We start from the raw sequence: 18,832 nt of genomic DNA on the forward strand, positions 1-18,832 counted from the left end.
CTCCCGAAGTCGACCGAGCGGCTCAGTCGAGCCAAGGGCATATGCATCGGCTCGACTGAGTCGAGGTGAAAGGCGAAGCTGGCCGAAATCTGCTACGGACTGCTGGGCGGACGCTGATCAGCCACAGGCAGATCAGCGTCCCTGGTTACCAGATAACTAGGGACACTGATCTCCAGATAGCCAACTCTCCCGGCCGCCCGGGAGAGAGTTACTTTCTGTCGGAAAGTTTTACTCTGCTCGACCTTTCCCTGCTCTGTTGTCTTTTTTTTTTTTTCTTCTGACATTTGAGCTGTTGGCTGCCATCAGAACAAAAATAAATAAATAAATAAATAAATAAGCATAGGAATGCATAGCTACATTCCTATTGGCTATTTCAATTTGCAATATCCAATAGCAAACTAGCTATTGCACCCGCCCATTGCTGCTGTCAATCAGCAGAGGGGACCTGCAGTTCTCTATCAGGTCCACTCTAGTGATTTACAGCAGCAGAGGGCAGGTGCAATAGCTAGTTTGCTATTGGCTATTGAAAATTTAAATAGCCAATAGGAATCTAGCTATGCATTACTATGCTTATTTTATTTATTTTTTGATCTGATGGCAGCTAACGGCTCAGATGTCAGAAGAAAAAAAGACAACAGAGCAGGGGAAGGTTTTTTGTTTTTTGTTTGTTTGACAGCAGCAAAACCACTGCTAGCTCCACCCGATCGTTTTCTATTTTATTTTGTACTACTTTTTTTTACTGTTTTTCTATTCTGCTCGGTACCACAAAGGTACCAAGCAGAACAGCCGAATGCCGCTCAGCGGCATTCGGCTATTCACTTACTGCTGTTTGGCATCAATGAGAATAGGCCGAACAGCAGCGAGTAGCCTGCCGGAGGTTCGGCTTAGTCGATCCAGATGTTGGATCGGCTGAGTCGAACTACTTCTGCACTTTGGGTCAGCCGAACATGCTGAGCATGTTCGGCCGACCCGAAGCCAGCCGAAGCCACCCGATGTGCGGCTGACTTCAGCCTGGAATCAGCCGTACTAGCCTGAAGTGAATAGCCGAACAGTGTTCGGCTCACTTCGCTTTGGGTCGTTTAGTCACTCGGCTGCCTACGGCAGCTTAGTGAGTAGACCCCTTAGGTTTAGTTTCCTGCAGATTTTCATGTTTTATTTTGTTTGTGGACATTTGCCAGGGACTGCTGTTTTCTGCTTGCCCAAAATAGTAGTTGCTACTCTGACCCCCATAATTCTCACTTATTCCCCCTTTCGTTTAAATTTTCTAAGATTTCGCCTTACTTTCTGTATTTCTCATCTTCTGTTTTTTTTACCTTTCTTAATCCATCCTTGCAATACTTGCTAAAGTAAATCTTTTGCTTGATGCTTTACTTTAACCATTACTTCTGCGAAGTACATGCCATTTTGTTAAATGGAAAGGAAGCATTATCACTATATGATGTGATAATGTCATTCTGTCATACTCTACCTTTTCAACGAACAGTCTTTGGTTTTTAAAGTATATCTCTAGGTAAAACATTGTTCTTTAATTTTGGATATAGGAGGGAAATGCCAGACCCTGTTTTAATTGCTGTTCCCATTGGGGAAATTCACCGCTTTATTTGTACTGGTGACCTACGGAGAGAGGGTTGGAGGTACATGATATCACAAAACAGTAGCAAAGGTCCCTCCACACAGTCCTTTCTTTGACCTCTGCCACAGTCCAATGTAGAACTCTCTGTGCCTCTTCCACAGGCTAGTGTACACTTTGTAGTCCAGATGGACAGCTATCTTTAAAGAACTCTAGGATTTATTAAAATTAACCATTGCAGTGGGGCTATCCTCACACTGCAAGGGTTGAGTGCTCGTTTTGGTCTAGAGATGAAAATAAAAAAGATATTGTGTGTGCTTGTAGGTTATATAGGTTTTTTTTTATTTGTTCTGGTAGCAATAGGAAATACTTACACTTTCAGGCCAACAGAAACAAAGCCCATCCCAAGTTCAATGGATGGGTTATGCAGCATGTGAAGGAGCGCCCTATTTGAAAATGTTCTTCTCATGGTTGATATGCATGGTTTTCCTGGGAAATATTCTGTGAGAATATTGGAACAAACATACCAGGATAATTTATATTAATGGATGGGCTTCATTTTGTACAGTCCGCTTCACAGTCATGAACTTTTTAACGTCATAAAATGATCTTAGCTGTCAAGTTTCCAAGATAACATGTTTCCTACACAATTACATATGGCAGGCCCCTTGAGTAGAAGAGGTGGTCTACTCACATCTTCTACCTTTTCTCCATCCAACAGTGCAGCTTTTGCCAAACTCTTCAACATTGCACACTTCTGGGAGGGTTGGATTCCTGTGTCCCCTGCTACCCACTGTAGCAACACAGGGGTTAGAGAAATAAACCACACACTATCAGAATTGTCAAAGGTTTACCTGATCAGAACAGCATGACATTACAGCACTGAAAGTTGATGCAGACATGTGAAGGCACTTCTAGTCTTTTTTTTTTATATATGTTAGCACTTTTTTTTACTTTTAAAGCATATCTAAACCCAAATCAAAAGTAATACAGTGAGTGGCCAGATCATTATGACCACCTGACGTTTGTAGGCAAATTAGCTATAATTAGCTATAATTTTGCGCTGAAGTTGCTAGAGGGCCAGACCATTATAAATAGGGAAGCAGGTTGTTTACCACGACAGTAGACGTGATTTTTTTCTGAAGATATGGGTAAACAACGCGATTTAACAGCCTTTGAACGTGGGATGATTGTTAGCGGAGCCATGGAGCGAGTATCAGCAAAAAAGCAGAATTCGTTAAATGTTCAAGAGCAGCTGTTTTTAGAGTTTTTAAAGACTGGACTGTCAGCCAAAAATCTGGGTCTGAACGTGCGAATTGTGGCCGTCAGCGACTAGTCAATGTTAGGGCAGAATGGAGAGTGGCAAGACTGGTACAAGACAACAGAAGGGCAACAGTGCAGTGTCAGATTCCTCGCATCACCTTTCAACATCTTGTGGAGTAACAAGGCGGCCCAACAAAGTCATCTCGTGGCCCAACGAAGTACTGATGGGGTGGCCATAATAATCTGGCCACTCAGTGTATATTGCAGCTTACCAGCCCTCAGACGATGTGCATGCACTAGCTTTGTTTTTTTCATATTTTCTGTCCCTGGGTGACTATGCTCACTGCTCCACTGTTTCTATGGAGGTAGCTATGGTTGTCATACAGGCTGGACTTAAAACATGTCTGCCTCATTAATCTCCAGGAGCTGCTAGGATTAGTAGTTTACAGGTGAACAATATAATACAATATAATATTGCTTTGGTGTTCAGCTAACAAGAAGTGACAAGGACATGGCAAAATCAACAAGTATTTTCTGCACTTGCTGAAAATGTTCTTAGAATGAAAAATTTAGGTAATATCAAGACAGCCACCACATCTAAGGACTCGTAAGCTGCAATATATTGGTTTTGTTACTGGGTTAAATTATCCCTTAAAGTGCCAAAGTCACTTTAAATAAATAGCATAAAATGTAATTTTACATTTCTGACACTTGGTTAACAGCATGAATTCATAGTAAATCTGGCATTGTCTGAGTTTGAAAACCATGTGCAGTGGTTAATTCTCCCGCATAAAAATAGAGATTTGTCCAATCTGCAGAGAACCACACAATTTATAAATTATGACAGCCTAATTTCCAAATGCGCATGATTCATTATGAATCAGTCAGGCAAAAGTTTGTTAAAATATTTGGGTAAAACTGATTAATTCTTCTGGTTTGATCATCACTACACCAAATCTGGGAATATGGTAGATATATAGTATAGTGTAAAAATGCCTAAGCAGACAGCACTCTCAGTGAAAACAAAACAGCAAGGGAACTAAGGCAGGGTGAGTATATACTACAAGGGAGGGGGGCATTAAAGTGATCCTGTTGGTTAGCTCTGCATGGGCAAAGCCAAGGTTTGCTTTAATGTCATTGGAAGCCTCACTGGCCAATAGGGAAACTTGGGAGGTGGTATAGGACTAAGATCGCCTTTTGAAGGAAAAGTCATGATTTCCATATGTAGCCACCTTGCCCTAAGCAGAGTGACTACTTCAATTGTGTTGTGCTGGAACTGTATCCAGTCTAGCTAATTACATAGTTTGTACTCATTTGGCTTTCCCTAAGGGTTCTGTTATTGATTACATCTGCTTGCTGCTTTGTGTATCCTTGGGTAGCTGGGTGTAGTGTTATAGATATCTAAGGGCTCTATTCACTAAGCTGCGTAGGCAGCCGAGTGAACGACCGTCCTGAAGCGAAGTGAGCCGAATGCTGTTCGGCTATTCACTTCAGGCTGATACGTCTGATTCCAGCTGTAAATCAGCTGAAATCAGCCGTACATCAGATGGCTTCGGGTCGGCCGAACATGTTTCGCATGTTCGGCCGACCCGAAGTGCAGAAGGAGTTCGACTCAGCCGATCCAACATCTGGATCAGCTAATCTGAACCTCCGGCAGGCTACTCGCTGCTGTTCGGTCTATCCTCATAGAGGCCGAACAGCAGTGAGTAAATAGCCGAATGCCGCTGAGCAGCATTCAGCTTGGCTGTTCTGCTCGCTCCCTCTGTGGGACTGAGCAGAATAGCAAAACAGTTAAAAAAGTAGAAAAAAAAACAATAGTAAACGATTGTGCAGAGCTAGCAGTGACAGCTAGCTCCGCCCAACTGTTTTCTATTGGCGGGCGGGTCTGCTGCCGTAAAAAAAAAAAAATTACCATAGGAATGCATTGCTAGATTCCTATTGGCTATTTCAATTTGCAATACCAAACAAGCTATTGCACCCATCCTCTGCTGCTGTCAATCACCAAAGGGCAACTGATGGAAAACTGCAGGTCCCCTCTGCTGATTGACAGCAGCATTGGGCGGGTGCAATAGCTAGTTTGCTATTGGCTATTGCAAATTGAAATAGCCAATAGGAATCTAGCAATGCATTCCTATGGTGAAAAATGTTTTATTTTTTTTATTCTGATGGCAGCCAACGGCTCCATGTCAGAATAAAAAAGAAAAAAAATGAAAAAGCAGGGAAAGGTTTACTCTGCTTGAGCAGAGTAAACCTTTCTTGGAGAAATACTTGTATTCGGGATCGGGAGACTCCCGGAGCGCCCGGGAGAGTTGGGCTGTCTGGAGATCAGTGTCCCTGGTTAGCTGGTAACCAGGGACGCTGATCTCTCTGCAAGTGGCCGGAGCCAGCTGTAAGATCACGGCTGGCTCCGCCCTGCTATCAGAAGCAGGCTGTCGTCCGGCCAATGGCCAGCCGCCTGGCCAGCTTTGGCTTTCACCTCGGCTCAGTCAAGCCGAAGCATATGCCTTCAGCTCGACTGAGCCACCCAGCCTACTTCAGGAGCTGTACGGGCTATATTGAATAGCCTGTACAGCAGCCCTTCAGTTCTACTGAACCGAAGGGGTCCTGGGGCCGAAGCTAGCCGAAAGTACGACTAGATCCTTCGGCTGCTTCGTGAATAGACCCCTATGTCTCTTCAGCCAATCACTAGAGGTTCCATGGCCAGTGGTGCATGCTGGGGAGGACAAAATATCTGGGTCTTACCATGTTAGAACCTCTTTTAACCCCTAGGCCTCCTGCCTGTGTTATGTGTCTGCTGTCTGACCAGGCCTGAAGCCTGCAGGTGGTCAGGTGTAGACCCAGTCGGGGTCTGTAATTGTTCCTGGAATGGAGAGCCAGGGAGGAACCTCTTCTGCTGGAGGTACCCAAGAAGCCAGCATGGGCTTGGAACTTAGATAGAAGTCTGGTGTCTCACCCAGGGGAGATCTTAAAATGTCTGCCAACCAGCTATGGTACTCTAACATAGTGTCACCGCATTCTTGGTTTAAAGGGCCTCTACACTGTGAAGCTGGAAGGTATTTGGTGAGCCTGGAGTTCTGTGTTGTCTGAGATGTCTGTAGCCCTAACCCTCTCTCCCTGTTTTTGTCTTTCATGGCACCCAAATTCTTTTATTTTACTTGCACATCCCACCAAGCAGCTAAGGACTCATCCCTGAGGTTAGATGTCAGCTCCCCCTGCCCCCTGAAGTCGGGGGGCGTTATATAACTACAGCTGCATATATTTCTACCGATCCTTCAGACTTTTGGTTTACTTTTTTATTATATGTACAGTTTGAAGTACCTAGATTTGTGACACCTTTTTATTTAAAGCAAACATTTTTCTGCACTGGCTCTACATCACTCAGATGAACTTTGACAGCCTTATTAAATAAGCAGTGCAACATAAAAAGTACTAAGTGCAAAGTGCAGGCCAGTACAAAAGGGACTTTTGTTGCAGTGGGTATTGCATTTTTTCAAAGCAATGCAATTATAATTGAGATTTGAGCATTTTGTACACCTATTTATAATAATTAAGCCCATAATAATTTAATACAAACTTCAACCCTTTTTGTGAAACAGCATGGTGGTGGTACCCTAGTGCCTGTAGATCACATCTACAGGTACAGATATTCAAATAGTTCTTCTTGTATTTAACCGTGTCCCCAGCATATCCTAGGCAATGTGCACCAACACTCAAAAACATGTGCGCTGTGGTGTGATTTGGCTCTCTCTGGGAATATATTTTGTGGGCAGGTTAGATGCAAATGGTGCTGAACAGGATTATTTTTCAAATGTGCAATTTTTTTTCAAATTGATGCATTTAAGCTGATTTAATAGAAAACATGCTGTTTTTACTTTACTTATTATCTCCTATTGTGTATTTTCTAAATAGGTTTTTCATGATTGCTTCTTAAATCCATGCCAAAACAGTGGAACATGCAAACAAGTTGGAAGTGGATACACTTGCACGTGTCTTAAAGGCTACACAGGTATTTTACCATTACCATACCACTGCAAGACGTTTTCAACCTTGATATAACATTGATAAAAAAGTATTGGTTGGTTATAAGGCAGACAGGTGCCATAGCTGTAGATACCATAAGGCACCTCTGTGTGTTGGCAGGTTAATATTTGCCTATCCAGAAACTGAAGAGGAGAATCTTAAGACTCAATGCAGCACAGGTAAAGAAGAGCTCCAGAATTTTCTAAAGTTAACCTTTGCAGTGGGGCTAACCTCGCACTGATTCTTTGTCCTGCTCACCACCCTCCCCCTCTATTCTGGCTGTGGTATGTCCCTAATAGACCTGTTAGATGTGATGATGCCACGGGTCTTTAGACCACTGGAGCCCAGGGGAGAAGAGGCTGCAAGAACCAGTCAAGCAGTCAGGCAGAATTGAGTAAGTAAATAAGTATATGTTCTTTATTTGTGACCCTAGACCAAAATAAGCAGTTAACCCTTGAAGTGTGGGGGTTGCCCCACTGTAAGGGTTAACTTTTGAAAATCTTGGAGTTCCTCTTTAACATACCCATATATCTTTTCCTGGTCAGGCTTCCAATTTGCAGCCTGACACATAATCCAGTTAGCATACTACCTCCAGTATAGTAAAGCATTCATGAAATGTAATCTTATTTCTGCCTAAAGTGGAATGAATTCCATACAGTCCTAATACATATTAAAATGATAACAGGCGGTCCCCTGGTTACGAACAAGATAGGGACTGTAGGTTTGTATTTCAGTTCAACTTGAATGTAAGTTGGAACAAGAAGAGGCGGGCACCCTTCGTCTGCACGTCTAACAAGAGCCAACTTCCTGTAATGTACGCACAGTACTACGAACCAGACCCAAAAAGGTGCTGCACGGTACACTTTGGCTGCAGCCTGGGACCCCCTACTGTACAGTAATAGCCTCCGTTTGTAAGTAGGGGCGTATGTATCTCAGATGACTTTTCTTTAAAGAAAATTGCATATGTAGGAATAAGGGCTTATTCAGTTGGGCATGCATGTCCGTAAAAAATCCTGCTCCCAGAAGGGACAGTTCCTGCGAGTAATTGCGCTCATCAGCCTGTTCTTCCCTATGGGAGGACGCAGTTGCATGCCATTGCACGCGGTCACATGCACACCCGAACCTGCACATTTGTGCGAGTCCAGGTAACCGCACTTGGATGCACACTGTGACTGTGTGTAATTGCGTGCATAGGGAAGAACAGGCTGCTGTGCGGGGAGTGGTCTAGCAGCCAGCTGGCTCCAGGGTTCAGCTGAGTATAGCTTTAGACCATAGACAAAAACAAGCACTTAACCCTTGCAGTGCGGGGGCAGCCCCATTGCAAGGGTTAGGTTTTCTACTACCCGGAGTTCTTCTTTAAATAAAATATATTTCTTTAGTATGGTCAGGATAATAAATTCACTTTTTTTGCTAGCAGGTGGAGCGTTTAGCTCGATTTCACTCACATTTATAGTTTAGCAATATCTCTTGCTTTAAAAAGCCTCTTATTTCCAGAGCACAGAGTCGGAGCAGCAACTCATCCCCCTCTCTCCCCCTCCGGCCATAGATCTGTCTCCAATGTTTCAATGAGACAAAGAGACCCTGAAATCAGGCAGGTTCTGCTGTGCTATATCTTTAGCTAACCTATAGTGCTCTTGGTATCCTTTGTTATTTATTAAATGTTTAAATGGACAACAAATGTCTGTATAGAAATGTATTAAAAACAGATATATAGAATCAATGAAACACATAATAGACATTAAAAGAATACAATAAAACTGACCCATTGCAGACTCCATTTCAATGGATTTGGTATTTGAGGTTAGCACAGGCAAGAGCTCAGTTGCCATACATATACACTCCAAGGGCCGCATGTTGCCGTTTACTACATACAGGATTCATCAGTCACTAGTGGGAGCATTTCTTTGTAAAGCTGTAGTTATAATGATCTCTAGTAGTCTCATGTAGCATATCCCTTGCCAATTGTTGTCTCCTGCAGCTTTAACAACACCTGTAGCATGTCCGCATTCTCTGACAACCTACCACAGCAATACATACACTAAATAATGTCATAATATATAATAATGATAATAGTCCTGTAATCTCTTAGAACCCCTTAGGCCCGGTTCACAACTGGGCGTTTTGTAATGCGTTCCTACGCTCTACAAAACGCTCAAACACCGAAATCCCATTATTTCCTATGGGTATGGTTCACACCTGGGCGTATTACAGGGCGTATGAACGCGCTACAAAACGTCCTAGGCCCAAAGAAGTACAGGAGCTTCTTTGGGGTGTTTTTGTCGTGCGTTTCCATTGGGATACAGTCAAGTAGCCCTCGGCAGCGCGAGTTTGTCGCGCTGGCTTTTTACAGCGAATCGCGTGACAAACGCGCGACACGAAACGCTCCAACAAACGCGCATATTCGATACGCCTAGGTGTGAACCCAGCCTCACACTTAGAGAACCTCAGTGTAAACAAATACAGAAACTGCCTTTGCTGATCTCCTTCTAAGGATACCATTTGTATGGCGGTTCTGGCTTGGATTATATACGAGTTGCTGACTTGGCACAAACATACATATTACAAAATGCATATTATAAAATGCAATATCTGCAATGATAGTATTCTGGGTGAATCCCTCAAAGTTCTTAGGCATCTGCTTCAGAATGGGAGCTAAGCAACTAGCATTCTTAGAAGGAGAGGTCACCTACAATAGCTCCATAATTCTTTAGCACGTTTCCTTTTTTTTCTTAGTAAACTTTTAGAGGTATGTTTCATATTTTGAACACCAAGTGACAGTTGATGAGGGGTTACGTGACCTATTTCATTCCTCAACTGTAAAGCCTCCGGGTGCCTCAGATAATAGTAAAAATCTCCTCTGACATGAGTAGGTTTTGCTTTGACAGAATTAGGTTTGACAGAAATAGAAATAGATGTTCATTCCATTGTGTGGAATTTAGTTACTTGCAAGTCTCTTGATGGGCAAGTGATTTTATGTGGGGGCGAATGCTCTTTTGGCCTCTATATTGACACTGCCCTGGATACAGGTAATAAGTTATGTTCAAACACAAGAATTATCAGAACAGTAAGAATCATGCAAAATGTTAAGCTCATTTTAGGGCATTATGCTGAAGTTTCACATAGTAATAAACATTATTCTTTTTAATTCATGTTTTATGTGAGGAGCAGATGGCTAGGAAGTCATTTTAGTGATGTCACCATTACAAATCTGCCTCTAGAGATGATGGTTGGCAGATTTATAGTATTCTTCTAATTAAATAATACTTTCTTTTTGCTCGGCACTACTTTCCAAGGCTCCATTTACATCTATTGTTGTGGAAATAAATGATAATATGCCTGTGCTCAACAATTAACAACCATGGAAATTTAGAACTGGGGTTAAATATAAAAGGCAGCATGAATTAATGTGTTGCATGGATTTATTATTAATAAAACACTACCTTTCATCAAATGATTATTGTCCCTTGGCTGCAAACCGAAATATCTAATCGGCCAGAATGCATATTTGCACAGTACATTCATTTCAGCATTTTGAAGCATGCACTTTCTCTTATTAGCCAACTGTTTATGTGCTTTGGTGCTTTAGTGTTTTGTTTTTTTTCTTATTCTTTCAGGTACAAAATGTGAAATCAACATTGATGACTGCAAATCCATGCCTTGCAGAAACAACGGATTTTGTAAAGATGGCATTGGGAAATTTGAATGCCAATGTGCGGGTGGCTTTAGAGGTAAAATAAAAGGCCCCACATTCAGTCAAGAAAAATAAATACAATACCGTGATGTTTCTGCAGTCTTTTAAGTGGATGTCTTGAGGGGGGGGCATATTCAGTACATTTCTGCAATATGTGCAGATTTTAACTTGTTTTATCCCATTAAAAATAAAATACATACTGTACATACAATATCTGTTGATCTACCAGAAATCTAGTGTGTTCCCAACTTCTAGATGCCTCTGCTGAATTGAAATCTCATGCAGTGTTGTTGGCCCTGCCCACTTCTCATCCTATGAAACACAGGACACCTCCCCCTCTCCATCAAAGAGGGGGCATTCTGTAGTCCAGCAGGGGAGAACTTGGGCAGGGCTAATAACACTGCTTAGGAGTTAGGAGCTCACTAGGAAGATCAGTAGGATTTTTTCTGTACTTGCAGCATTTTAGATGTGGAGATGTGCAGTTTGCAAAGATGTTTACAATATGTATATATTTTATTTTTTGCTAAGAAATACATTTTAAGGACACCAACAATGAAAGGTTTCTGATCATAATGGAAAATAAATAAAATATATTGTAGATGGACAATGCTGTGTTTTAACCACTTGCTGACTGGGATGTTTAATGGCATCCTGTCCATGCCATTTTTCAGTATTCAGCGCTGCAGTGTTTAACTGACATTTATTCTGTCATGCAATGCTGTACTGAAATGAATCTTATACCATTTTTTGGGGACACATAGATATTTTTTTTGGTGGTATTTAGTCACCACTGGGGGTATTTATTTTTTATTATCTAATGAAAAAAGAACTGAACATTTTGAAAAAAAATTGTTTTCCCTACATTATGTTATGAAACATTTATTAGTACCCAATTTTTGGGTAAAACATAAAAGACGGGGTCACATTGGGTAAATAGACACCAAACATGTCGAGCTTTAAAGTTGCGCGCACCTGCAAAATCACAAAAAAACTACCATGCCTAAAATTGCCCATAGGTGACTCTTTAAAAGCTTTTACCGCTCATCAATTTAGTTTTATCAGCAATTAATAGCCCTAAAATTATTGCTCACACTCCCACGTTCGTGGCGATATGTAACATTTGTGGCTTAATTGTTGTTTTCGCACGTAGGCACACCTGAGTATTATTTACGTTTCTCAGTGCGGGACTTAAAACTTTTTTTGGTGTTTATTAATTTTTTTTATATGAGACTTCAATTTTTTTATTAACTTTTTTTACATTTTCTTTTACACTTAACTTGATTGCTATCACATAGGGGGCTAAAAATCCCCCTAATTAATAGCCAATCTATAATGAGAGGTCCTCTTTATGGAGACATCAGGGGTCCCCGAGAATAGCGAGAGAAGGAGGAGAGATTAGCGGTGTGGGAAACGCTGATCTCTCCTCCTTCTCTCTACTAGTAGCCGCTGTGCCGTGTTCTCGGTCCCAGGCAGGGGGCAACGGTGCCTGGCATAACCAGCAGCGGCAACAGAGGGGGGCTGCACTGTGCAGGGTCATACAAGCGATCTGCCGGCTGTAGAGCCGGCCAAATGTTTGTATGTAACAGCCAGTAACGCCTGTTTACCTTCCCGGCGGGAAAGTGTCTGCACATATTGCAGTAGGCAGACGGCTGTATTACAGTGGGCAGATGGCAAGGGGTTAAAACATGCAATGTTGGTGGCCTCCAGAAACTGGAGTTGAGAATCAGCAATCCAGTACATATAAACTGAACTGGTGACCTGGAGCTCACACAGGGCTAAAGACTCTCCCTGTGCCCCCCATAACAACAATGGGTGCCTGACTGGCCAGTTGCCAAATGCCAGCTAGTGGGATGCTAATATTCTTCTGCGTCCCAGAGATTGAGATTTCCCATCATCTCGTGTCTTGTAGACTCAACAGGAATTGAGAGGTAAGACACATCCTCATTAAAAGATTATGCTTCTATTTCTGTCCTGGTGACAACAAAACATTTTAGATTTTTCCCTCACTTTAAGGCTTCCTGTGGCCAAATCAATCACTATCCTTGATGCATTCTGGGATAGTAAACTCTTCCTAAACACATGTAATCATGCCAGCCTTCTGCCACATTCAGATACAGCTGCTGTTCCCAGATTACTTGAACGGGTGACAGCTGCTGCTTAAAAACAGTTTTGGAATTCATGTTACATGGAATCACAAGTTCCTGACGCAGGAATTCCAAATTGAACCTACTTTGAACCTACTTTGTAGGGGTGAATAAAGGCTTAGGTTCTTCACCAAGACAAATAGAGTAAATCTCTTTATATGTGAAGCAGACAACAGCTTATAGTCAAGAAGTGAGAGCACCATCTATGTTTAATAGGTCCAGGTGATTTCTAGTTGCCAAAGTGAGCATCACAGGAGTAGCCGACACACTTCATGAGAGCTCCTAGTGGCAAAATAAACGACTATTAAGCACACTGGACCAAGAAGAAATAGTTAAAAATAATGTATTTTAAGGTATCACTAAGCTCTAATCTGGTTGCTGTCTGTTCGGCATCATGAACAAGCCTTTCACACATGGTATTAGATTTGTTTTAACCATTACATCCTAGTCCAATGGGCTACATAGTCTTTTACTCTGTCCTAATGCAGGGGAACTAGTGAGCCACCAAAAGCATAGCATTGGCTACTCCTGTAACTTTTATTTTGGCAATTAAAAATCAACTGAACCTATTAAACACAGTTGGTGCTCTCACTTCACTGTATTTTTTGCATCACTACTACAGTGACCTCTGCTGGGTTCACTTGTTTGTTTACAGAGTGAAGCCACAACGACATGCCTGCAAAATTATCCTTTACACTAGGGCTGGTAATGATTAAAATTTTCGTGTTCGATTAATCGAAAAATTTGTAATCGATTAATTTCGATTAATTATAACGCACATACAGATCCAACTACATTGGCCTATACACATACAGCACAGCAATGAAGTAATGAAATTAACTAGGATCACACTAATCCAACACGTTATTAATCTCACGTGCCCCACTCAATATGGCCGCCGCTTGAAGTAGCAGCACCTGTCCATTCCATTTCATGTAAGGACCTGATTGCAACATAATATCAGTAAATTTCAATGGGCACACTTCTGGAATTAATCGAGGAATTAATTGTTAATTTCCCCAACCCTACTTTACACTAGTGTCTAGCAATCCACCAGCAATAAAAAGTGCTCCATTCGAATTCTAACCCATCACCATTGTATCCAAAACAAAGACAAAATAGTTTAATGGGCGAAGCACAGGTTTATTTTTAAGGGTAACTGAGGGAATTCTGAGAAACACAGAGCATGTAAACTTTGGGTGAATGTACATATTCCAAACAATGAGATCCATGGTTAGAATTAAAAATAAAAAAAACAGTCCAGTAATGTTAACTCCCAAGGTACCTTATTTCTGCAGTGCAAACATAACACCAAATTGCATTCAGATTCATGTTCTCAACATACCGCTCTAAAGCCTGCAGAATTTTCATCAGTGCTAGAAGATGTGACTTATGATTAGGCTGAAGGCGTTGACTGTAAACCAGGAACAGATATATAATGGTAAATACCCCTGAGACCTAAAAAGGCTAAGAATTTTCAAAGTGATACCCATTAATGCATAGATTAAGGGGCTCTGCTTACTGTAATCACATCAGTCCTAGGATTGTAATGAAATAAATATTGTACCTCCGGCATCCCTCCAGACATATAAAGATGTCAACAAGACACCTGTCTAAATAGACTCAACGAACATCAAAATGTAGGAACTGCTTTTTCTACTGTATATTTTTATTAATGTAAATACCCATACAGTTGTCCACATTTATTAAAAACCATGGTAACAAAGCCAATGAAATGTCATATCCCCCCATCCTGAAGTATGACTGCTTTGAGGTTCATTAAGTCTATCTATTCAGGTGTCTTGTTGACATCTTTGCAAGTTATTTCAATTTCCGGAGATTCCGAACCTAATATTAGTCACCTTCAGTCATAAAGCTGTTTTCTTATTTATTCCTCCAGACATGCAACACTACTGACAAGCATCTCACCAAAGATGAAAGGCTCACTGCAGTATTTACAAAGAATGTATAGTGGTATTTTATATAGTCTCTTCATTATGTTCAGTAATAAAATATAAATATAAAATCAATTTTTATAGGGTAAATATAAAATATGGCATATGACTATTTCACAGTTCCTTTTTAGGTTGCAGGTGGACCTGCAACCGAAAACCTGCAGGTGGACCTGCAGGTGGACAAGTTATACAAGTTAGATAGGCATGGAAATTCAGGTCATACTTCTACTAATCTGCAAACTTATAGACTTTGGCATTCAAGCACTATTTCTGTGCCTGTTAAAATTGTATCTTTGTAGATATTTTCTTTATTTTTGTTCTGGACAAAAAAATCACATTAAAAAATTCTTTAGTCAGGTAAAAATGAAATATTTCATTATGTGAGATGGAGCTCTAGACTAATTTTAACAGTTATTAGACTAATTGCAACTGCTTTGCTGGGACAAACTGATTGCATAGCTCAGTGGCTCAAACTGAAATGGCATTCTCAGTAGCTTTCAGCATGCCTTAGAAAACATAGACTGCAATGCAAAATGGACTAAAAAAATGTCATGGGTACAACATAACCCTGTTTAGTTCCTAAATAAAGATTTTATGTCAGGAAAAATTATACAACATATCAGTTTCAAATGTATGAAATAAAAAAAAAATTATAACACTGACCCCAAACCATTAAAGCTTTAATTTAAAGCACATCTATGATTTGGCCATGCCTAGGGCTGTATTTACCGTAATGGCACCTGTGGCCAATACCTTGGGCAGTAGGGTGAAACAAGGAACATCAAACCTCAAAATTTTAAATGATGTTATGATGTCAATTTTTTTTTTATTTAGTTTCCCTCTTATGTCCACATTTGTGGCTAAATTCTGCAAGTAAACTGTAGTGGGAAGTGGGTTCAGGATGGAAAGTCAAAAGGCTCTTAACAGTTTAGAAAACATGAATCCAGCTCTCTTTTTTGTGTTTGGAGGACTGCATATAAAGCAGACAGCATGCTGCCTCCAGTAACACATACTAGTGGTAAACAATCTCATGATACGAGGATGGAAATTTTCAAAAGGATGTCATAAGTCAGATGTGCCTGGGGCCGCATGATGCATTTATATGGTTCTGAGCATGCCTCTAAAGAGTATACTGTGATAAATGTAGAGTCCAGAAGTACCCAGGTTCAATAGGATATCAGCAACATTCCTGGTCCCAAATATTTCAACAAATGAATTAAATGCAATCCCACATGCATTTTACTTGGGATTACTTAAAATGGGACTATAAATGTTTATGGAGGTGATATATTCTTAATAGGTTCTCATGATCTGTCCTGCATGTATAAAGGAAACCTTCATTGTCAACAAAATCTAAACATCAGGACCAAAGGTACATACGTATTCAAGCAATACGTTTTATTTCTGACACAATAACATATAACAATGAAATGATCTGCAGCATTTTGAAAACGGTAAACTAAAATGTTGCTGGAGACTATTGCACTGCCTTACACGAAACTTGATATTTATTATATGCTGTTTTTGTGGCTCATTCTGAAAAGAACAATAATTTTTTTCCTTGCAAGGTCTCTTGTGTGAAGAAAACATTAACGAGTGTGCTTCACATCCATGTGAAAATGAAGGAACCTGCGTGGATGGAGTAAACATGTTTCATTGTCGATGTCCAAATGGATTTCTTGGTAAGTGGGAGGGTCCATTGTGGGTTTTAAAAAAAAAGTACATAGAAATAGGAACTGCAAACTGGTATTTTATAAACATACTTTATTATTCATAGGGTTTAGGCATTAATAATAGAGCCTTTGTAGATGGTATAATGGCATAATGTAATATTTTATTACAAATATTTACCTGAAATTATGTGTTAGGCAAAGAGGCATGTCTAAAATGATGTAACATTTTATTATTTCATCTAAAAAAAAATCCTTATATATGCACAACATATCTACATAGATTTAGCTTGGTGTTCTGCACATAACCGGTAGGACGCTGGTAGTAGGCTGCTTGTTCAATGTACTTCTCACATGTGACATAAAATGTAAGTTTTAATGAAAGCAGGTAAACCTATACTGTTATTATGAACTTACTGTTATCATATATTACTGTAAGATAAATCAGGCTCTCTTGATAGTGCTTGCTTATCCAGCAAGCTGTGTTTCAATTTGCAGTGATACACTGAGGCCCGGTTCACACCTGAATGATCCACACAAACACACACATTCATTTCTAATGGCATCCCAATCACGCCTAGCAATGTGTGCGATTTTGGGCTATGTTTCCGCTGGTGCAATTGCGCACAAACTTGGCCGCATAAAAGAAACAGAAGGTGCATGAGTCTTTTTGCTGCGGTTGCTGCATGGATATGACCCCATTGAAATCAATGGGGCCCGGGATGCCGAAATGTGAACCAGGCCTTAAAGAAGACCTGTTATTAAAACTAAACTCCATGCAAACAGCTAAACACGCATTATAAAAACATTTTCATCTTTTAATCTGTTATCTTTTAAATGATTTTCAGTTCAGTCTTGTGATCCATGCACATTTGCCAGGTCCTGGACCATCCTGCAGACTATATTGCAGTTAGGCAATATACAGCCTGGTCCAGGACCCACCCCAGCCTGCTAAATGGACAGTGAAGGAGGAGAAGCTCACTGATAAGTCACCACTATTTTTTCCCCTACTGTAAGCATGTTAAAATTACGTTGAAGAGCACTGATTGGCTCAGTGTACTTTCCTTCCTTTCCCTCTTCATGGGACTACAAGGGACTGGTATCAAGACAGATCCAGGCAGGGGTGTCCCTACACTTTATGCCGCCTGAGGGGGGGTGGCGCTGTAGGTGCATTATCTTGGGGGGGGGCATCCTGCCCTGCTCACTAACATCCTCGGTTGCCAGGAGCTAAACGTGATGCCAGCTAGAGCATCGTTCTCAGCTACTGACAACCAGTGACGTCAGTGAGCTGGGCAGGGTGCCAGATAGAGCATCACAGGTTGCTAAGAGCTCTTAAAGTAAAGAGAGAAGCTGATTGGTTTCCATGGCGAGCTGCTCCAGATTCTGTCAGCTTCAGTTTGGATAAATTCTCCCCAATGTCTTCTAGTAATATTATTTAGCATATCTGCCCTATTTTCTTAATATGTCCTTTTTTGAGTCATGTAGTTTTTGGAGATGCAAAGTATTTTGGGATATTTTTCAGGGAGAGATGCAGTGTTGGAGGCAGAGGGGGATGTGTAATGTAGTCCCTAACACACTACCTGTCCAAGGGTGACTGCTGCTCCATAGATACAGTACAGTGAGTAAGCGTTGTCACCCTAGAACAGGTAGTGTTTTGGGACTACTTTAGTGTGGTGTCACCCTAGGACTGACAGTATTACTAGGTGAAATAAAATAAAAAGCCTGAAAATAAGAAAATTAATGCTAACGCTAAGTTGTAATATATTACACGGTGCTGTGCTTGCTGAAAACAGCAGCGTGAGGGACCTGAAAAGCCCAAAGTAAAAGTATACCAAGGAGCAGAATTGCTTTATGTTCAGTCCCTGTCAATGTGCGGGTGTTTACATTATAAAAGCATTTCATTTTTTTAATTAACCGGTGGCCTACGTTAACCGATAACAGTCGTTTTGTTTTCATGTGTCAGTTTGAATTATAGTTCTGTGTACAGTATTAGATACAAGTACATTTGTTATGAAGTTTATTATGAAAAGAGCTCATACAAACATGCCTCTAGGAATTAATCGTAAAGCAAAAGCGGGTCTACAGTACAAAGAAGCTGTAAATACTGAAAATGTTAAAATGTGTCAGTCAGATGTTTGGCAGATACCAGAACTGCTCTCTCCTTATCAGGCGTCTGCATGGTTGAATAGATACTGGCAAGTAAAAGAAATGTGCTTGGTGCTGCGTGAAGGAGTTAGAAATACATACCCATGGGAGTGAAGTGAAGAAAAAAAGTGCTCTGTTCAATTTAGCAGATGTATAATAACAGGTGAAAAGGAAAATAATGATGTTGCTAATGGCAACCTGTAACATGCCTTTTTGTCCCCTAAACTGCAGCAATAACAGCCTTCATTCTTTATTCACCCAGCTTTTAAACATGAGCTCTTGTGATCTTAAAGGAAACCATCCTTCAGAGGTTGCCGATCCTTTCTGAAAATGCTGAACAGATATATATCCCCAAAGGCTGCCCTATATATATA

At 40.8% G+C, this 18,832-nt stretch overlaps 1 protein-coding gene across 1 annotated transcript in view; it reads left to right on the top strand.

The window, feature by feature from the left end:
* SVEP1 (sushi, von Willebrand factor type A, EGF and pentraxin domain containing 1) overlaps window positions 1-18,832 on the top strand; it is a 294,647-nt gene that overhangs the window by 172,908 nt on the left and 102,907 nt on the right. Inside the window, exons 21-23 of the mRNA XM_018557222.1 lie at window positions 6,743-6,839; window positions 10,468-10,581; window positions 16,212-16,325. Of these exons, the coding sequence (XP_018412724.1) occupies window positions 6,743-6,839; window positions 10,468-10,581; window positions 16,212-16,325 (325 nt within the window). The remainder of the gene's footprint in view (window positions 1-6,742; window positions 6,840-10,467; window positions 10,582-16,211; window positions 16,326-18,832) is intronic.

This window comes from Nanorana parkeri, unplaced genomic scaffold (assembly GCF_000935625.1).
Source record: "Nanorana parkeri isolate BGI_ZX_2015 unplaced genomic scaffold, ASM93562v1 scaffold274, whole genome shotgun sequence".
NCBI lineage: Eukaryota > Metazoa > Chordata > Amphibia > Anura > Dicroglossidae > Nanorana > Nanorana parkeri.